This window comes from Amaranthus tricolor, chromosome 10, assembly GCF_026212465.1.
Source record: "Amaranthus tricolor cultivar Red isolate AtriRed21 chromosome 10, ASM2621246v1, whole genome shotgun sequence".
In the NCBI taxonomy this organism is placed as follows: Eukaryota; Viridiplantae; Streptophyta; class Magnoliopsida; order Caryophyllales; family Amaranthaceae; genus Amaranthus; species Amaranthus tricolor.
In genome coordinates, this window is record NC_080056.1 from 1,146,797 (window position 1) to 1,168,958 (window position 22,162).

General features: G+C 32.2%; 2 protein-coding genes across 2 annotated transcripts; both read left to right on the forward strand.

Moving 5' to 3' along the window:
• Positions 1-725: 725 nt before the first annotated feature.
• Positions 726-5,046, forward strand: LOC130826097 (dol-P-Glc:Glc(2)Man(9)GlcNAc(2)-PP-Dol alpha-1,2-glucosyltransferase). The gene is made up of 8 exons (XM_057691634.1): positions 726-1,105; positions 1,211-1,299; positions 2,574-2,907; positions 2,994-3,258; positions 3,510-3,647; positions 3,785-3,989; positions 4,480-4,622; positions 4,710-5,046. The coding sequence occupies exons 1-8, from the start codon at positions 1,016-1,018 to the stop codon at positions 4,967-4,969; spliced, it is 1,524 nt and encodes a 507-aa protein (XP_057547617.1). The 5' UTR covers positions 726-1,015; the 3' UTR covers positions 4,970-5,046.
• Positions 5,047-15,802: 10,756 nt separating this feature from the next.
• LOC130826098 (CDPK-related kinase 7-like) lies at positions 15,803-21,941 on the forward strand. The gene is made up of 11 exons (XM_057691635.1): positions 15,803-16,884; positions 17,949-18,079; positions 18,493-18,534; positions 18,905-19,013; positions 19,132-19,210; positions 19,286-19,582; positions 19,990-20,105; positions 20,182-20,289; positions 20,373-20,435; positions 20,544-20,711; positions 21,040-21,941. Exons 1-11 carry the CDS (start codon positions 16,399-16,401, stop codon positions 21,175-21,177), a joined length of 1,737 nt encoding a protein of 578 aa, XP_057547618.1. The 5' UTR covers positions 15,803-16,398; the 3' UTR covers positions 21,178-21,941.
• Positions 21,942-22,162: the final 221 nt, after the last annotated feature.

Genomic DNA, 22,162 nt, shown 5'->3' on the forward strand with positions numbered 1-22,162 from the left:
GTCTTTTATATACATTACACGAAGTTACTTATTAGACTATTGATCCGACTCATCATGAGAAAATTTGAATAAAATAAGATGTTTTAACAACTTAACTCAAAAAATAAGCTTCGTGAAAACTTTAATCTCAAAATAAGCGTTCGTACATCCCAACCTAGGCTTGGTGTAATGTCGCTGTTACTAACAGCGACTTGAAAAAAAAATATTTTTTATTTTATATTTTTTATTTATTTTTAAGTCGCTGTTGCTAAGCAATAGCGACTTAATGCGTTTTAAATTTCCAGTTCTCAGTTACTTCTTCATTCCAACCTACGAGATTAAGGAGTTGACCAGTTAATTTTAAAGTCGCTGTTAGTAACAACGACTTTAGGCTTTACTAATTTTTTTTTATTTTGCTGTTAGTAACAGCGACATTACACCAAGCCTAGGTTGGAGTGTACGGACGCTTATTTTGGGAATAAAGTTTTCACCAAGCTTATTTTGGGAATTAAGTTGTTAAAACATCTTATTTTTTTCAAATTTTCTCATCGTGATAAGATTTTTTTTTAGCAGACCCAATCTAATTAGAAGTCACCCATACCTGAATCGACGTGCCTAATTGAACATCTATATAAAAAAAAATTCTTATACGAGACGATTTCATTGTGAAATGCGTCTTATATATAATTAAATTATCCAATAATAAAATTATTAATGTATAAACTTATTATCTTAGAGTCGTTTCACCAAGAGTAACCCTAAAAAAGCTTACAAGCTCGGGAAGAATTAGGCAACTTGAATAACAAAGGTGAACATCTGCCTAATTGGGCTGTTTTCCTAACCCATCCAATACTCAAATTGAGCCCATATTTCCGAACAGATCCAACCCATTTGAACCATATTCGTAATTTGTTGGGCGGTATATCCAACATACTAACTGGATCATAGCAGATGAACCAAAACCCACCCGGATTCAATCATCTTCTTGTGGTTCTTCAAGAAATCAATTCCAGATTTGCCGGGTTTCTGGGGAAAAATGGGAAGAACAACAGTGATTTTGATTGTGAGTTTGTGGGTGATTCCAATTTCAATTCTTGTCAATAAAATTGTTCCTAATTCTTACATGGTAATCATTTGATTCTTCCCAATTTTCTGTATCAAATCTTTCTTTGCACAAAAATGTCTGTTTTGTTTATGGGTACTGAAAAAGATTTGATTTTGAATGTTACAGGATGAAATATTCCATATCCCACAAGCTCAACAATACTGTTATGGCAATTTCAAGAGTTGGGATCCAATGATTACTACTCCTCCTGGCTTGTATGTCAATCTTCTTATTTAAATTTTGAATTTGATGGGTTACTAAAGTTTTGATCTTTATTTTGTTCTGCATATTGTTTAGATTAAGGTTTTGGCAATGTTGTTGTAGTATCTCATTTTCCTTGAAATGCCTTGATTGGTCTTGTACTACTCAAAACACTAGGTTAAGCTGATTATGGAAGTTTAGGAATATGTGATGTTCTACATTCCACATACTCTATCATGCTTCATAATACAAGAGCATTTGGGCTAAAAGTGTGTATGCAGCATATGACGTCTAGGCCGCAAAGGTGTTCATTCGGGTCATTGGGTTGATTTCGGGTTAGGTGTTTCGAATCTGTTTGAAATCGGGTTTTATGTCAATGTTGTTTTTTACATAATTGTAAATCATTTTCTAAGTCGGGTTAAATTGGTTTCGGTTACAAGATTGTGTAAATTTCGGGTCATAAGGTTTGTTTTGAACACCTCTTTATTAAGGGTGGATGAGAATCAGACTCGTGACCAGCTGTCAGCATTTGATACCATGTATTGAAAACTAACTACACTAAAAATTTTAAAAATTTTGGTTGAGTTGGTTCTTTAATACCCGTTCCTCATGAAGTGATCTTTATGTTTGTTTTTGAACATGCTACCTCCTTGTTTGACTACAACCCTGTAGGATAAGTTACTAGCTGTGATGTGGGGGTTTCGATTTGCTAATCAGTTGGTGATTGAGACTTTGAGATGCTAGATTATGAAGCTATTATTTTGTTTGAAAATTTAAATATGAATGTAGGAAGAAAGTTAGTTATCATCCATTGCCATTTTTGCAAATAATTTCGGTTTTTGCAAATAATAGTATACCGAATTTTCCCAAATGTACTATTATGATTTTATGCGAGTACTTTTGTAAGGCGCTATTACAGACCCATTCTTCTCAACCAATTAGAACCGAACTTATAAGTGGTGACTGAACGGTAACAGTGGTAAATTATGAGCAGTTTAACATAATTCACGATGCGCTTAAAATGATCCTAAAATATGCCAAAACCGACCATAATTCACTATTTTTTATCCGCGATTCGCGAGGATATTAGTGAATCATGTGATAGTAGTGATTATGAGAGATGAAGTAATGGGCGAAACTTAAATAAACCTACTAAAAATTAATTGAACTGAAAATACGTTCTAATAAGTTGAGGAGTACGGGTTGAATTCTGATTTTTCATATGCTGTACAAATTGTACAGTTGTACCTTCTGGTCTCATAGATTTGGTAATTTAATACGTTTGCAGGTACTATCTTTCACTTGCCCATGTTGCTTCTTTGTTTCCAGGCTTTCTTTTGCTGCAGAAGATCTCAAAATTTTCTAATCTATGTTCAACGACAACCCTTCGCTCCGTCAATGGTGCATTAGCGATTATATGCAGCATTCTTGTATATGAGACCATCAAACATTTAAGACCCGGACTTGACCGAAGAAAGGCAACACTTTACACTGTTGTACTTTCATTGTACCCTCTCCATTGGTTCTTCACTTATCTTTACTACACGGATGTGGCATCTCTGACTGTGTTTCTTGCTATGTACTTGGCGTCCCTGAAAAAGAATTACCGTTTGAGTGCTTTGGTAATGACATTTGCTAATATATCATGCTTTTACTTGCATTACGTTTGGAAAATTGATAATGACGTTGGTTACTCGGATTTATGCAGCTCGGGGCATTGGCTGTTTGCATTCGACAAACCAATGTCATATGGATGCTCTTCGTTGCATATGATGGCATAATTGATACGTTGCTGGTCGGTAACCAAAATATTCAAAAATCTAATACGTATATTGCTGAAAAGGATCAGGTGACTCCTAAAGATGATTTTGCAGCAAAACCGGGATTAAGAAGACGAAAGACGAAGAGCACAGAAGAAGTTTTCAGACCTGAGATTACTCATCCGATTGCTCTTTCACAATCTCATTTTTCAGGTGACTTATGCACTTTTGTCGTTTTTGTAACTTATCGACTTGCCCCTAGGCGCTAATACCATTTACAACAGATTTTTTTAATACATTTTTGCATGATTTTTACTTTAATTTCTGTTCGGCGCCTTACTTCGATGCGACATGTGCCTCACTCTTAGACCTTGCATCTAAGTTCTAATACCATTTACAACCTTGGTGCGCATTGCACCTTTTGAGCTTGGCTAATGCTAACTTTATTTACTCTGATTATGCAGGGTTGCTCGATGAATTTCAGTATTTTTTTGTACAAGCATGGCGTTCAAAATGGGAACTTGTGGCTTACTTTAGCCCCTTTATCTTAGTATTGGGATCCTTTGTTGGATTTGTTTACTGGAATGGAAGTGTTGTCCTCGGTAATACCTCATATTCTGTTTCATCTTTCCCGCAATACTTTCAAATCCTGTCTTCCTAGTTTTTTGTCTTACCTCTCCATCATTCTACTTATCGTATTAGGGCGTGCATCGTATTTTGTCTCATCTTTATGTTTCAGGTGCCAAGGAAGCACATGCCGTATCTCCACATTTTGCACAGATATTGTATGTCGCAATGGTTTCTGCATTATTTAGTGCGCCCTTCCACTTCACTTTCAGCCATGCTGCTGCTCTGCTGCGGTCGTTTTGGAAATTTAGGCCACTAAGTTTTCTCCTGGGATTTGTGGCCTTCGCTGCTGGTATACTTTCCGTACATTTTTTCAGGTGCGAAGAGAAAATTTAATCTATGTTCTTTTCAAATGCTATAAATTAAGGCTATACCGTAGTCGGTTCAACGAATGTAACATAATTTGCTAGCTAATTTGCCTTTTGAATTCTGAATTCGCTAAAAATTGTCGAAAAATAATTCGAAACCGACCGTGATTCTCTTTTTTGGATTCGTGATTCGCAAGAAGATTTGGAATCATGTGACATTGGGTTAAGCACATACAAATTTAAGTATTCGGCCCGCCTTATAATAGCGTCCTGGATTCGCCAATGCTTAGGAACCAAAGAAAGATGTATGCCTTGATTGTGGTAATAACCGAATCTATGCTGATGTTCAGTCGTTTAATTGCCGTTGTATTCTACACACAAAATGTGATTTCTACAACTTAGGACTTTATTATTTATTGTACGATCGATGAGTAAATATGGAACTAAGCCAAATTTAACTTATTGATACTTATGTTTGCTTGTTGGTTGAATTCTGCAGTATAGCACATCCTTATCTTGTGGCGGATAACCGGCATTACACATTTTACGTCTGGCGTAGGATCATCAACGCTCATCAACTGACGAAATACTTCCTAGTTCCATTATATGTTTATTCATGGCTATCAATCTTGTACATTCTAGGTCAGTAACGAACCTATATTCTAAAACTCGGGTTTTGTCTTCCAGTCTATAATTTGCTAACTACCTCTCTACATTTCCCGTCAACAGGAAAAAACCGAAGCAGAATCTGGGTGTTGGGCTACTTTTTGGCTTGTGCTGCAGTTCTCGTACCTGCTCCATTGATCGAGTTTAGGTATTACACGATACCGTTTTTCATCTTTATGCTTAATTGTGGAATAGATGATATCTGTAAGTGGATATTCTCGGCTATTCTATATGTAACTGTCAACGGCTTTACCATGTATATGTTTTTGTTTATGCCATTCGAGTGGAGCCATGAATCGGGTGTTCAAAGGTTTATATGGTAGGTTTCGGAGAACTATACTACATTTGAGTATATTTGTATACTTTGTTAATTAAAAGGGTGAAATTTTGCTTGTTAAGAGTCACCATTGGATTCTTCACCTTAAATCATTGTCATGGTATAGTTGTCGAGGTTGTTCTTTTTACCCTTGTGATAGGGCGGATTTGATTTCTATAAATAGATTAAGGGGGCGTTTGGTTGGGGGTCTTAAGGAAAGGGAAAGGGAATGGAAATACCCCATTCCCTTTGATGTTGTTTGGTTCGCATTTAGAATGATTTCGTTTCCCCATTTTAAGGTTTAGGTTTACCCAAATGAGGTAAACCTCATTCCCCACCTCCCCCTTCATTATCCCATTCCATTCCCTTCCCCATTCTTGAAGCTGTCCTCTCCAAACCCTACTAGCGTGTTGCCGCCATACTTGCCATCTCCTTCCATTCGTCGTGCGTCGTTCGTCTTCCTCAAGTTCTCATCTCTTCCTCGCGCGTCGTTCCTCCTGCTGCTTTGCCATTTCTCTCACGCTCGATTTTGCTGCATCGATTGTCAAATGTAAGTTACTTGTTGATTTGAATCTCCTTTCTCTTCACTCGTTCTTCTTCATTCTCTGTTGTACCGCCATTTTCGGATGTTGAAGCTCTGTTGAAGCTCTGTAACTCATGTCGATTCTATGCTGCTGCTGCTATTGTCGATTCGTGTTCTTCTTCATTCGTGTTCTGCTACTAATTGTTGTTGAAGTTGGATTAATGGTTCTGGATTCCTGTATTTGTTTAGTATTTATTCATGATATTATTATGGTTATACTATAATTTGGATTTCTGCTGCTATTGATTATATGAGTTATAGGATGCACATGATGTGCTCGATGAAATGCTCCTATGAAATTATACTACTTTTTGTCATTCCCTTAGCTTGAACCAAACAGTCACAAAGGGAATCATTCAGCAGTTCATTCCGTTTCCTAAACACAACCAAACGACTAGGCTAAATTAGGGGAATCCATTCCTTTCTCCTTCATTCCCTTTCCTCATTCCATTCCGATTCCCTTGTGCGAACCAAACGCCCCCTAATTCTATGTTTTGCATGTATGAAATTATCCTTACCTCTGAAATAAAAAAAATCATGAAGATTTTAAGGAGGGGGAGGGGCGGGGGGTGATTTGATGATTGGAGTGGACTTGGTGTTCTTGTCTATTGGATTCTCAACTATGTGGGTAATAATTGTGGAACATCCTAATGATGAAAAAGGGTCAAGAAACTTTTAGGTTGGGGTGTAAGAAGTACAAGAATCGGATGCTTTTTTAGTATTTGTTGGGTAGAAGGGTGAGGGTGATTTTAATTTTTTATAATTTATAGTTTTTTGATTTCAAGATACAAGGGTTGTAATGGAGTGTTCGACAAATGGTTGTTAGCTAGCTGTTAATTATTGGTTTTTAGTTGATTTGTTTAACCAATTGTCTGTTTTTGTTAGTTTTTGAGCTAGCTGAATAAGACAACTTTTCGGGGATATTTGCTATTTTTAAGTATTAATTGATAATTGTATATTAGAGAAAAGGTAGATCAACCAGCCAAAAACTCATGAAAAATGAACTATAGTAACTTTGTTCTGGCTTAAAAGCCAATTTTTCACCGAATTAAGTCATTTAACGCTTTTTTTTTTGTTTTTTGAACAATCAATAAGTATGAAATCAATCAAAAAGCTAACTTAAATATGATTTACCAAATACTAAATATGTTGTATTGTTTTGTTGCTAGGTGATATTCTATCACTTTCCTTTTCCATGTACTAGCCTTAGCTTTTGGATTATCATTTTAGAAAGGTTATAGTATCGACCTTTTATGTTTATTGAAAATTACCTAAACATATTTTTCTTGTATTGGGAATTCTAATAAAAGGAAAAGGATAGACATTTGATGAAGATGGTGGAGATGAGAATCAAATCTTTACCTTCTTGTACATGGGAATTGGATACTTATTCTCAACCTTTCTTTTTGGTCTAGCTTTCATGAGAAAACCTACCTTCAAAAGCTTACTCCTTATTGTGATATTATTGTTATTATTATCAACATCAAATTTAAGTTCGAAAGTTGGTTCCCGAGATGCCTAATCTAAATATATTCAGATTATTTTCATACAAATCTTTTGCTAATTCTTTATGATTGTTTTTGTTATTATACTTCAAAACTTTTTCACAATTATGGATCAAATAAATGTTAATATTAAAACAAAAATTCTAAAATGATAAATAAAATGATCTTTTTATTTTGAAGTTCTTCGAGCCCATAAAATGTCAAGACCCACAAGTTGGCACAATCTTTTCATTAGCTATGTTCCATACTAAGAATGCAAGTTAACAAGTTGTTCTTTGGTGTTCTAAGCGTGAGAAGGTAACAAAACTTTCCTACATTGCTGGATTGTGGGCTATAGAGGACAATACCAAAAGATAAAACTACACTATTATTCCCTCTCTTTCGATAGATTTGGAGCAAAGAGAAAGTATGAGATTTTTAAAAAAAGTGGATATTGGTATTAAATGAGGAAAGAAAATAAATTGTGAAATAAAAAGAGAGTTAAAATGTATAAATCAGATTAAAAGGAAAAGAATCAAAAATGACATAATTATCCAAAAATAAAAATGATGTAAAATGAGTAGGATGAACCCAACACGACAATTGATGCAAAATAAGTGAAACAAAGAGATACTTAAACCATATTGTGTCAAAAATCAAAATCATTTTTATTCCTACTATTTCATGTAAACGGTAAAGTTTTAATAAATGGCAATATAAAAAGAACGAAAAAAATTCTTAATATTCTATACTTTATAGTCTACACTTTATGTATTAGTAAAAAAGTAAAGCAATGCAATTATGTAATTTGGTATTCGGTTTTGTGATTGTAGTTGATGATACAACCAAATGATTTTACTGACTAATTTGAGTAATATTATATGGAAAATGTCGGGTAAAAATCTTAAGGTAAATTAATTAATTATTTTCATAGATTAAGGTCTTAGCATCAAAAGACAAAGTTTAGTCATTGAGGTGAACTTTTAATACTTTTTAAATTGGAATAATATACATATACATATGTTATATTGGTATATGATTAGAGCGGGGAAAATTTGAGACCTGACCCGACAAAATCCGAATCCCACCGACTCGAAACATAATCGACCCGATAATTACCCGACCGACCCTTTTTGATAGGTCCAATATTAAATTTTAGAATAATTTCAATGTTAGAATTCATTTCAAATAAAATTCTCAATATATTGAGTATATCACTTGAGTCCTAAAACTCATCAATAGATCTTAAAAAACACGCATTTAGCGTCTTTTTATCCATCGTAATTATTTTTCTTTAAAAAAAGGATATTATAATCATCTTAATTGAATACATATATCTTGTTAAATCAGTCAGATGAGTTTTTAATTCTTCTACATTTCCATAAGCAAATCGATATAATTTATAAGAACATTTTGCACATTTGAATGAGCTTTTCAAAAAAGGAATGTCGCTACCCTAAATTATAAAAAGCGTATCTTATAAATCGAAATAAGTACTTAGTTATTTGTATATCTTTCCAACATGAAAATTGTGAAGATATTTTTTATGAGGAAATGAGAAGATATTTAACGTCATTTTTATCTAACGTTACAACTTTAATAAACACAATAACTTTTATGAAGCGCGTATCTTACAAGTCTTTCAAAATAAGTATTAATTCTCCTATTTTCCTTACACTTAAATGAACCCGGCATACCAATTATATTTTGAAAATCGTACATCTGATTTCCCTAATGTGATCACGTATCTCACAAATCCAACTATACATAGAGATCATTTAAAGTTTAGAATACGAGCGTCGCAATTATTGGTTTCTTGTAACTTGAATTCAATCACATAAGGCTTTAATATTGTGTCAATTGATATGTGGATTAATGTCTTAGGGATGAGAAATAGTTTTTTTATTAAAAAAAGTTTCATAAATGATTAGAAAAATGAAAAAAAATCAATTTATAAATTTTATAAGTTATAACCCGTTGGATCAGACCGACCGACCTGAAATCGAGATTGACCCAGCCTGAGAATAATCCGACCCGAAAATAACCCGGCTGAAATTAATGCAACCTGTAACCCGTCCGACCGAACATTTTTCCGGGTCTACTTATGATGCGAATTGGACTAATGATGAAAAGGTCTAATATGATTACTTATAAATTAGCCAATTAGTGGTGTAATATTCTTCACCAAATTAGTTGACAATCAATTAACATCCAATTATATTGATCCAACATTACTTTATAATCCTATACTCTATATTAGAGGAGGCTTCAAGTATAAGATGCTTCCTAAATTAATAAGACAATAAATTAATTATGGCTTATTATTATATTAACGATCAAGGAATATAGCCAAAGAATCTCCAATCCCCATGAGCATAACCTTGATTTTCTAAGCTAAAAAAAAAAAAAATAAAATCCTAATTTGGCATGCTTCTACAAATAATTGGCTTATCTTTAGTCTTCCAACTTGCCTTTTAGTTTTAGAAACTTAATTTAGTCCTCTCCCTCCCCTTCCCTTCTACATTCTTATCCAAACAAAGTACTTTGTCTCTTTCTTTATAATTATCCACTCTTGATTTTCGAGCAAAAATTTGGATCGAAATCTTTACTTAATATAGAACATTTTTATAAAAGAGAAAATAAAAAATTCAATTATACTTTGAAAGGATAAATAAAAAAAATAAATAAAGATATGCCAGTCATTACTGATTATTAATATGGTAATCCATGTCTTATAATAATCCTACTTTCAGTTAGTTCAATGCTAGCATAGATTACTTAAACATAGAATACAATGAGTATAAGGATAATTTTGGAAACATTTATGTCCAAAAAAGAAAATGATTCTAGAGTGGACAAATTTATGAAACTATTCATTTTAGTAATGTGGATAAACAAAAAAGAAACGGAGAGAGTAATAGGGAACTAGGGATCAAATATGGACTAGAGTGTGGGTTAGTGGAGTGGATGGAGTAGTTAATAGTGTAGGCTAATAAAGAGACAAATGAAAAGTATTGCTTAATAATAATATTGTGTAATATGTCCATATTAAACTTATTTCCAAATTTATGATTCTAATAAAATAATAAATTGTATCCTATTAAATTTCTTATTTTCAATTAAATTTCTTCAATCCAAATAAAATATAAGGCACACAAGCTAAAAACAAAAATAACCTCAGAAAGGGATTTAGTGTTAACCATCATATTCATAAGCCTTGAAGCCACACGGGGGCCACGAGGGGCTCGACCCACACGCTGCCTATTTATATAGTTTATTTTTGTGTTTCGTTATTTAGTTCAGTCTTTGTAGATTTTTTGATTATATGTTGCTAGTATTGCTTTATATTTTCCCAAATCTATATTTCTTACTTGAGTAAAAAATTTACTATTATTATTTGGTTATGTAAGTAGAAAGCTAAAAACACTGAAATACTATCAAACTCCTTTTATAGATTCGCCACTGCTACTAAATAATCAAGTGTTATATATACTTAAATATGATATTAAACCCTTTTTATGTGAGCCCCTATCTATTTAATACTTTTATTCCTTTGTAAATTGATGGAGTGGAGTAAGGGTGGTATCAAAGAATCAGAATTTCTGTTTTTTTTTGGCTTTATTTCTTTTGTAAAAAGCTCCATTTAAATCATGAGTAGAAGAATACAGACTTAATGTGAAATTATTGTTCAACTTTCCACCCTCTTTTAGAAAGCGAGATTTCATAGCACTAGCTAGTTATAAATTTGTTGGCCCAACTAATAATAGGTTATAGAACAACTTCTAAAACCCTGGTTGACGTTCCATAAGTTTCCCATTCTTTACAAACTATTCGGATAAGCATGTGTCGGATTTTGCTCGAATTTAGTCAGACTTAAACCATTCATTGCGAATATAAATAACTTTAAAATTCGTCGATGTTTAATATTTTTTGTTCTATATCTAGACTTAATACTCTATAGGTCTAAAATGTGCATGCATTTTTTAATTGGGATATTCTATATGGTAAGCACCGACTATGGTAAAAAGCAAGTGGTAGCAATTCTTAAAATTTTTTCAATAAAATAGCACTCAACTCTTGAAAAACCAACTACATTATCATTTCCGTTAAGTTTAATTTTTGTTAAGTTGGACTTTACATTTGGGATTTATTAGGGGTATTTATGATTTTTACCAAAACTTAACGGAAATTAAACGTTTTTATCTCCATAATGTTACTGTAGTTAATTTTCCACGAATTAAATTTTGTGAAAAAAATTTTAAGAATTGCTACCACTCACCTTATGCAATAGTTGGTGTTTACCATATAGAATATCCTTTTTAATTTTTAATCCCTTTTATAACAATTAATGATAAAAAAATAAGACTATGGATTGAATTAAGGTCCAAACTATGTTTAAAATAAGTCATGAGTTAGGTTTGATTAGTACTATTAGTCACTGAGAAAAATAATGAAAAAATAGTGTAATTTAGCTATAAAATTCACTTTACAAGTTTTCACACTTGGAGTTTGAGAGTTGTATTACCATTTACTAACATAACACATTTCATCCTATTTTAAATATAATTCATACCAAAAAACGTTAATCAAATAGTTCGTTAATCTTATTAATCATTAAATATTTATCAAATTTATAGGTTATGTTTCTTGTTAGACATATCATCTACTAAATAAATCATATGTTTTTTTATTTTAGGTAGATAAATAGTTTTATATGTTAAAATATTTTTATAACTTATTGATCTTTATTTAAACTTATTAATTATTCGATTATAATTAATAAAAATTATATATAAGATTGACTTTGATGACCAGTTTTATCCATGTGTAATTATTGATTTGTATAAACTTATTAACTTTTATTTTAAAACACTTGTAAAACATGTCCTTAACATGTCATCCTCCACAATATATATTGTTTTCAAGAACCTCTTAAATATTAAGTATACATAAATGGTGAACTTTTGTTTCCTTCTTCACATTCATCATTATAATTTATAAATTATAGGCAGCTATCGACAAGCCAAGTTGAGATGTTTTTGCAAATATAAATCAATTTACTATTATTATTAATAAGTCAATATATTTGTGTATTATTCATTTATTAATAGAAATGAATAATGAAACATTACTATATGCTTAATGTATGATTCATATTGATGCATTCGCACCCAACTATAAATTTGCCAATCCAAAATTGGTGAATTGAAAAAATATTTGATATTCGAAAATTGGCATTTTATAGTATCTAAATATTTCTGATATATTTTCATATTAAAAAAATTCTAATCAAATATGGTGTTAAATCCTAGACCATTGAGGATGAGTTGAAAGTTTGAATTGAATATCCTAATTAGGCCAAAAAGTTTTTTTATTTTTATTTTTATTATATATTCAATGTTTATTTATACAATCATCTAATCGTTATTGTGTTATAATTTAGTCTATATTGATTATTACATTTATCAAAAATATAATAACGATAATATAAACATATATTAGATATTTCATGGGAAAAATGTCAAAAAGTACTTAATAATTTTTTTTTTCCAGAAACTACCTTCACAAAAAAAATTTTGCCAATAAACTACCTAACAAAATTTTTTCTTTTCTGAAGAGTATTAAGTAACGTTTTCCTTCAGTTGATAGTCAAATATAACGGTTGACTGGTCAAAATTGAAAATCTTCTTCCTCATCTTCGATTTCTTTTACAATTTAATTTCAATTTTGAGTTAAAAGTAAAGGAAAAAGATAGTGAGGAAATTGAATTGGAAAAGGAATTGAAGACGAGGAAGATGAATTTTCGATTTTGACTAGTCAACCGTTATATTTAATAGTCAACTGAAGAAAAATGTTATTTAGTACTCTTTGTAAAAGAAAAAAATTTTATTAGGTACTTTTTGACAAAACTTTTTTTATTAGATACTTTTTAGAAAAAAAATTTTATTCGGTACTTTTTGACACTTTTTCCTATTTCAATAAGAAATGTAATATTTATTTTGGGATTTCTATAGCGTTTTAAATGAGACAGAAGGAGCACATATTTACATACTAATAACTATGTGTATTACACGAGTTTTTATATATATTTGAAGCGGGAGTTTTTAACTTAAAAATTAAAATAAGTGGAATTTATATGATTTTTAGGTCACCCACCATTCATTTATTTTTAGTTGATCAAGTTTCCACATTTGATGTAAATAAGCTAATTAAATTATATAGATTTTCCATTTATAGCATTTATATATTTTTTGAAGAAGGAAATGGTGGAGTTCAAGAAACAAAAAGTTCTGAACAGTACTTGATTATCACCAAGTGCTAAACCTACTCCGTATCCATGGTTTAAATAGCAAAACTTAACTCTACTTAGTTTTATACTTAATTAGAAAATATTATTGAATGTGTTTTGGCTATTTTCATTCTTATACGTATCTTCGGAGACATCTGCTAAAATTAAAACGATACTACATTTAATCTTCCATATATCCATAATAATGTTGATGGTATTTTTTCATTTTTAATTTATTTAAATTTAATTTAAAAAGTCTTTTTTTAATTAATTTTTGTTGTTTTTATTATTTATCGTATTATTGAAATAAAAGGTCTTCTAAAGTTATGAGTTGCAATTTTTTTGAGCTCCATAATAATTTATTTTTCTTTTGATCACTTTGGATCAAAAACAAGATCTCAACAAATTATTTTTCGACAACACTTTTGATAAAAAACACTATGGTAATTATTTATAACAATAAAAATTGAATTTTGGTTCACGATTACAGGATGTGACCATGTTATAAAAAATGTATAAAAATGGTTTAAATTCTAGGCCATATAGCTTATTAATATTTAATTGTATGACCAGTGATAAATTAATTTATTTGATTGGAATAATGTGAGTTATGTAGAGAGTAGAGCACCTACCATTATATCAAACACACTATTTATTTGGTGCAACAATACATATTCGTAATCATTGTTAATTAAGAAACCCAACTAATTAATATTGAAAATATTATATTAATTAATTAAAATAAGAGCCATGCATGTGACTCATTCTTATATGTTTTTATTATTGAAGGGTATTTTCTACCAGAAATCCTGGAACAAAACACCCCTAATTTCCTCACCATAATTTATCTCTATTTGGGGCTAAAGATAATTAGACAAATTATTTTACTTTATTTCTATTGAAAATACCTTCTTTTTTAATGGCTTGTCGCTATAATATTTTTTAAAATTTTTGTTTGGGGTTAAAGACCTCTACAACTACAAGCAATAAGAAAGATGAATGAATAAATCTTTTTATAGGTGGTAAAAATTAAACTCTTATTAAACTATCAAGAGGAACAAAGAATATTATATAAATCTAAAAAATAAAAAATATATATAAAAATTAATAAAAATTATACTCCCTCTATTTTCTAATGTGAAATCTCCGTAGATTCGTCTTAATTTATATTTTTTTATTATGTATTTTTTATAATTTTTTATAATACTTATTAAAGACATTGAAGTTTAAAATTGCTTTAAAAACTGTAAAAAAGTAAATGAGAAGAAAAAAAAATTAATATACCAACAAAGTTTGAATATTAAGATACACCCTTCTCACCAATAGAAAGGCAAGCTCACATAGTCACATTCCATAGAAACATGGGAGTAATATTATGCATCTACTTGAAAAAATGTACTCCATTGGAAGTTGGAACACACATCCCACAACATGACAGGTAGGAAGAATCCAAACACATAGAACCCCACCTCCTCTATTATTATTTTTATTTTGTCCTTCCCTATAAATCTTCTTTTCTTTTTTTTTATAGTAACTTTTTTACTTATTTCACTTAATAATAAAAACCCAAAAATAAATATACTCATTATTATAAATAGGAAATTAACAAAAAGACTATATTAATGTTTTTGTTTAGGATTAATACTAATTCATGATAAAAGTCATATATCTACATTATAATTAATAACTACTCCCATTGTCCCACAAAATTAGCCACTAAGTATAAAGTTTGTATAAATTAAGGAAATGAGAAAAAGCGGTAAAAAGATATAGTTAATGAAAATGAAAGAAATGCGTGGATGAGGGTAAAAGGTAGGTTTAATATGTGAGGGAATTCAAAAAACTAATGTAGGTCATGACCAATAAAAAAATGAAGCAAAATTTATGGGACGAACAAAAATAAAAATAGAACTATTAAGGATAGTAGTAGATAATTTTATGAGGCAAATGAGATTAAAAATATAAAAGTGTTAAAATGAAGTAAATGGAAAATATGTGGAGGCCTTAAGTATTATTAAAATATTAAATCATAATGAATAAGGTTATTTTTGTTCAAAATTTGTGACAGATTTTTTAGGCTGAAAACTTATTTTAAGGTTTTATAAAGACATTAAACATTTAAAAATTATTATTTATATTAATTTTTAATGTGTTGAAATTTTGTATTATTTTTATGTAATTACTTATAATCTATATTGTTTAGTGCATGATTTTATGATTATATATATATACATATATATATATATATATATATATATATATATATATATATATATATTAGTAATATATATATCTCAATCTAATAGTAATACTTTTACAGCTTTTAAAATAAATTAATTTACAAATTTCACATAAATAATAATTTAAATTAGTTATTTGCAAATGAATACACCATTTTTATTTAGAAAAATGAAAAAAGAAAGAAAGAAAAACAATCAAAAAAAAGTGTTACATAGCCAAAAAAAAAAAAAAAAAAAAAAGAAAAGGAAATCTCATGTTCTTCCTCTTTCCTTTTTCCTTTCCCTTTCTCTTTTTCTCTCTTGATTCACTTCCGTCCACTTTTGTTTCCTTTTCCTTATAGGCATAGCCATTGCTAAGCGTCTTTACCTCTCCATTACTTTTGTTATATTTCCCAACATTTTATCTTTTATTTTTCACTCATTTGGGTTTAAACTCATATCCATTAGTATATATCTTTACCTTTCTTCTTCTTTCACTCATATTCTTCCCTTTGTTCTTTGCTTAGTTTAGCACATGTTTGTTTGATCATAAAGTTGGTAATTTGTACCTTTTCTTCTCAATTAACTAAGTTTTTTACTTCAATCTTGCTAAATATATTGATCCTAATCAAAACTTCTCAACTTTTTCTAGGAACAATTTGTTTTTTCATGTATTTTTAACCTAAAAAGGTATAATTTCAATCACCCAATACCTGTTTTCCAAAGTAAAGCTACTTAACTACAAAAGTTTTAATCTTTTCAATCATGTTGGCACCAATCCTATAAAAATTTGCCTCTAAAGAGGGAAATTCTTAAAATTTCATCTGGGGATTTGGGTTTTTGTGTATTTGTGCTGATTCAATGGGATTATGTCATGCAAAACCAATTGAAATTCCTGAAACCCAATTGGAAACTGAGGTTTTTAATGGAGAAAATCAACCCATATCATCAATTACAGGAAGTGGAAAAACCCCAAAATTCCCATTTTATAGCCCAAGTCCCTTACCAAGTGGTTTTAAGAATTCCCCTGCAAATTCTAGTGTTACATCAACTCCATTAAGGTTCTTTAAGCGCCCTTTTCCTCCTCCTTCACCAGCAAAACACATTCGGGCTTTGTTGGCCCGGAGACATGGGTCTGTTAAGCCCAACGAAGCTTCAATCCCTGAAGGGGGTGAATGTGATATTGGATTGGATAAGAATTTTGGGTTTTCAAAACAATTTTTTAATCATTATGAGTTTGGTGAAGAAATAGGAAGAGGACATTTTGGGTATACTTGTGCTGGTAAAGGGAAGAAAGGTAGCTTGAAGGGTCTAGATGTTGCTGTCAAAGTCATCCCCAAAGCAAAGGTTGTTTACTTTTTGCTGATTTTTGATTTATTTTTTGCTGTTTATGTTATGAATTATGAGTTTTATGTGTGTTTTCATATGGATTTATATGTCAAATTCAAATTGTGGGTTATGTTATATACTTGATCTAATTGCTTGTTGAAAGTATTAATCTTGATCTTTTAGAACTAATTTCACCCCGGTAACATAATTCGCTAGCTAATTCGTTTTTTGAATTCGCAATTCACTCAAATTTTCCCAAGAATAGCCCAAAACAGACCATAATTCGCTTTTTTCGATTTACGAGAAGATTAGTGAATCATGTGACACTGATTTCACCTAATTTATTGTATGAATTGGCAAAATGGCATAACATTTACTCCCTCCGTCCCATCATGTTCGCTACATGGAGCCACTAATGGCATTGAGATAATGGAATGTTGTTGTTGATTAGTTGTTCTAATGGAGTATGTAAAGTCGGTTCCCCATCCCTCTAGTTGGTTTGCTTAAGGATTAGCATTGTCAAGGGCTAGATGGTGATCTTTTTAAGATGAAGAGGAAGATTTTGAGTGACATTGCCCTAGGAACCAACTCAACCAAAAGCTTAAATTGTTGATTGTCACCTCAAGATATGTTATATAGTCTATCAGTCATCAGACATTTGTTTTGTATAACACTTCGAAATTTTTTGATTGTACTATGTGATTTTAAACAAGGTGGCAGTACATCAGTTTCTTGTTGAATGGAATTAAGTAATTCACACCTAGGACAAAATGTGTAGAGGGATCGAGTTAGAGAAGGTCCATGCTATGATGATATACCAATGTCACATGATTCGTTAATCTTCTCACGAATCGCAAATCGTAAAAAACGAATTATAATCGGTTTTAGGCTATTTTTGGGACATTTTGAGCGAATCGCGACATAAATACATGGGACCTTCAGCCAATTTTTTTACCATCAGCTCATGAATTACGATTTTTCAGTTACTTTATTATGGGTTAAAGTGAAATTGTCACTTTAGAGTTAGGTTCCTTAAGGCCTTGTGTAAAGTGGTCTTATGAACATTGTTCTGTTTCTGGCAGATGACGACGTCTATTGCGATCGAGGATGTTAGAAGAGAAGTTAAAATATTAAGGGCACTTACGGGCCATAAAAATCTTGTGCAATTCTACGAGGCTTATGAAGATGATGACAATGTTTACGTTGTGATGGAGTAAGTTACTATATTGTCTTGAGTTGTTTAGTTGTATTCTTAATGAGACATTAGAATATTCCACTCTTTCTGATATACAAGGACATAGCTCAATATGACTTCAAGTTCTTACTTTCAGCGGACTAGTAAATCGAAAATCTTTGTCTACGCATGATTTGGGGATTATGATTTGATGCGAATTTAGATTTTTGTTTACTAGAGCTTAAACTATACGATGATTTATTTTTTGAATTCGTATTCTCTTCAAGTGGGATGTTTAAGCTGTTGGGTCTGGTGCCAGTGATATGGGTTTACTAGTTCTTCGTTATATGTAGTCATCGGCTCTTCACTTTCAGCTAAATATAGTAACTCATATATCATGTAGGCGGTAATTATAATTTTAGTCTCACGTTATGCTTCGTTTCATTTTGTAGGTTGTGCCACGGTGGTGAATTGTTGGACCGTATACTATCAAGGTATTGTTAAGCCATGACACCGTCAATTTTACTAGAGAATTTAAGACTTTTATATGTTAGTATATAACATATCTTAGGGCCTCAAACATTAGCTTAAGCTTTTGTTGAGTTGGTTCCTGAACATGGTATCAGAAGCCAACGTGGCAAGAGGTCACAGGTTTGAATCTCAACCACATTTCATTTAAAGTGGAATATTAAGCACCTATGCGCATCCACACTTCTAGCTCTCTCGTGTGAGGGGGCTTGTTAGAGTATATTACATATCATGGGGCCTCAACCATCAACTTAAGCTTTTGGTTGAGTTAGTTCCTTGACAGTATAATGGTAGTAAAAGAAACTTGTATGGATGAATTTGGCTTGTGATTCTCAGAGGCGGGAAGTACTCGGAAGAAGATGCAAAGGCTGTCATGGTCCAAATCTTAAGTGTTGTTGCCTATTGTCACCTTCAAGGTGTAGTTCACCGAGACCTCAAGCCTGAGGTAATTGATAAACGTCTCTATAAAATCTTATTCATGTCTAATACATTCTAATAACTCAACATAAAACGAAAATCGATGGGATATATTCTCATGAGTGACTTAACATGGGTTTATTCAGAATTTTCTTTTTACTTCCAAAGACGATAATTCCCCGCTAAAGGCCATTGATTTTGGATTGTCGGACTATGTAAAGCCCGGTAAGTCCCTCACGTGCTGCATATTTGTCTGTTGAAGTGTGAATGTGCGCTTTATGCTAATTTGTCGTTGTGCAGATGAGAGATTAAATGATATCGTGGGAAGTGCATATTATGTAGCACCCGAAGTTCTCCATAGAGCCTATGGGACCGAGGCAGACATGTGGAGCATTGGAGTAATTGCTTATATTCTTCTATGTGGAAGCCGCCCCTTCTGGTCTCGCACAGAATCCGGTATTTTCCGGGCTGTCTTGAAAGCCGATCCTAGTTTCGATGAAGAACCGTGGCCTGCTTTATCACCAGAGGCCATTGATTTTGTGAAGAGATTGTTGAACAAGGATTACAAAAAACGATTGACTGCTGCTCAGGCACTTAGTAAGTCCTCAACAATCTAGTGTGGAAACCCTAAAATAAAAATGAGGCTGTTCCATTATATAACGGCTGCTTTGTAACGGATTTTGAGCTTACGATTCCACGGTTTATTCCTACATATTAGCCATATAACCTTTTTTCTTAATATTATTCCTACATGTAGTCTAATAAACTTGAATTATTATGATATAATGGATAATTTTCAAGTTAATAATTTACATCGCGATGTCCGCAAAATGCGTCGTAACACTGTGAGGCACCCGGTCCGCAACATTGTGACCGATGTGGTTTTTTCCTATGGTGGAAGCAACCTTTTCTAAACACGTTTTTGCGACTGGCTTTTGTCTGATTTTTGGGGGCATAGACTCGATTCTAAATACTTACTGTGTTTCTTCTTAAACTTTGTCTAGGTCATCCTTGGCTTTCAGGTTATCATCCGGACATCAAGATCCCGCAGGATATGATAGTGTACAGGCTCGTACGAGCATATATATGCTCTTCTTCCCTGCGGAAAGCAGCTCTTGGGGTAGGCTTGAACATTTCCTTCCTTTTCTCTTGTGTAACGCAATCCCTCGAGATTCATTTTTTAATATCATTAACAGGCTCTTGCAAAGACATTAACAGTCCCTCAGCTAGCTTATCTGAAGGAACAATTTCAGATGCTTTCTCCAAGCAAAAGTGGTTACATATCAATGCAAAATTTCAAGACGGTAAGTCTCATATTTCGTGATTACTCTATACACAATAGTCTTCCTTTTATATGGTTTTTATAAAGTTATTGTGCTCTTTATAGGCGGCATTGAGGATTGCGACGGATGCTATGAAAGATTCTCGAGTTATCGACTTTGTCAACCTGGTTTGTGCTTTACGTTCATTTGTCTTTAAACTTTTTCGTACGTTAATTCATGTGGTTTGCATATCTTTTGGAAGAACGAAATGACGTAAAGTAGAATGTGTTATACAGGTTAGTTCTATCCAGTACCGAAAGATGGATTTTGAAGAATTTTGCGCTGCGGCTATTAGTGTGCACCAACTAGAAGCAATGGATACATGGGAACAACATGCACGGCGTGCTTATGAGCTGTTTGAGAAGGATGGAAATAGGCCTATAATGATTGAAGAACTGGCCTCGGTATGTTTTTTCCGATTTATCTCCTACACTAGTAGGAAAAGTTTGTAACTATTGTTAAAGGCTATGTTAGTTGGACTTGGGTACCGGTGTCGGATGCTGGTACGTGTCCTATGTCGGATACGTCTAAAATCTAAATTTTACGCCTAAAATGAAGTGTTTTAAGTGCCATACTAATGTTCGAGCATCAAGGATTGGACACGGGTGTGTGAAACAAAATGAGAGTGCTAGTAACTTAGGCTAAAGGCAGATAGCTTGATGAAAAGTTTGCACACTTTTGAATTTGCTACACTACATCTAAAAAGTTCTTTTTGTCAAATTTTCCCTTCAGGAACTCGGACTTAGTCCATCAGTACCAGTTCATGTCGTTCTTCAAGATTGGATTCGACACTCTGATGGGAAGCTCAGTTTTCTCGGGTTTGTCAGACTTTTGCACGGAGTCTCTTCTCGCACATTTCAAAAAGCATAACCTACGTGAGAACACTTCTATGATACGAGTTTCTAGTTACCCCGTGGCCTAGATTTCTCGTGGTGAGGGATCTTTTCTGGTAGAAAGTTGGCTGCAGAGGTCACTTTATCGTTAACCCTTAAAATATCTGACCGTTAATGAAACCTTTGCAAGCTTCTGCATCATTCAGTCTTTGCTGGTGCTGAAAGGTAGAAAAATGTACAGATGAGATTTAGATTAGTGAATTGCTTGAAGTGAAAACCAAAATTTTTGTTACGGTTTTTAGGTACAACTTGTCATGGGCTTTCACCGGCCCTGCCTCGTTGCACACCTCAAATTTCGTATACTACATGCACATGTTTCTCATAATGGAGGGAAAACTATTTCGTGTAACATTATTCACTAGCTAGTCCAAACCACCATAAAACGCATTTTCGATTCATAATTAGATCAGCGAATCATGTGACACAAAAACTATCTATGATCGCATCAATTTCAACAAACGGACAGTCGAATGTGTGGTGGATGATATGAAGACGTATTGGCCAATGATCGTGATGTAATGAGACTGGAGGGTGTTGTGTTTTGCTTATGTTGATATACATGAATTTGTCATGAAGTGTCTCAATTTGCTGAGCCGTGGGCGGTAGGTAATTAGGTACAACCATATGAAATGTAGCAATTTGGTCATGAGTTTGTCCTAACTTGTTGAGGTTGTGTCATGAGTGACCTCTAAAAATGTATGATGATATAAGAAATATATATTTGGTTTGTTTTGGTTTCAACTATTTTTGATTACCTACTACTATGTCATGAATTGGCTTTACATGCACATGAGTTTGATTGATAGGATATAATTGGGCTTATTCTTATGAGAGTTCTAACATCGTGTTTTGTTGTCTTATTGAGTTTGTTTCAATTATCGTATTTTATTGTTCTAATGAATTCGGTTCATTACCAAATAGTTGATCAACAACTAAAACTTAAGTCGTCACGACAAAATATG

What these genes read in the sequence shown, in the direction of transcription:
- LOC130826098 (XM_057691635.1), top strand. Translation starts at nt 16,399, where the DNA reads ATGGGATTATGTCATGCAAAACCAATTGAAATTCCTGAAACCCAATTG. An exon ending in GACTGCTGCTCAGGCACTTA is followed by an intron (nt 19,583 to 19,989) that starts GTAAGTCCTCAA and finishes AACTTTGTCTAG; the next exon opens with GTCATCCTTGGCTTTCAGGT. An exon ending in TTATCGACTTTGTCAACCTG is followed by an intron (nt 20,436 to 20,543) that starts GTTTGTGCTTTA and finishes TGTGTTATACAG; the next exon opens with GTTAGTTCTATCCAGTACCG.
- LOC130826097 (XM_057691634.1), top strand. Translation starts at nt 1,016, where the DNA reads ATGGGAAGAACAACAGTGATTTTGATTGTGAGTTTGTGGGTGATTCCA. An exon ending in CTTTCCGTACATTTTTTCAG is followed by an intron (nt 3,990 to 4,479) that starts GTGCGAAGAGAA and finishes TGAATTCTGCAG; the next exon opens with TATAGCACATCCTTATCTTG. An exon ending in ATCAATCTTGTACATTCTAG is followed by an intron (nt 4,623 to 4,709) that starts GTCAGTAACGAA and finishes TCCCGTCAACAG; the next exon opens with GAAAAAACCGAAGCAGAATC.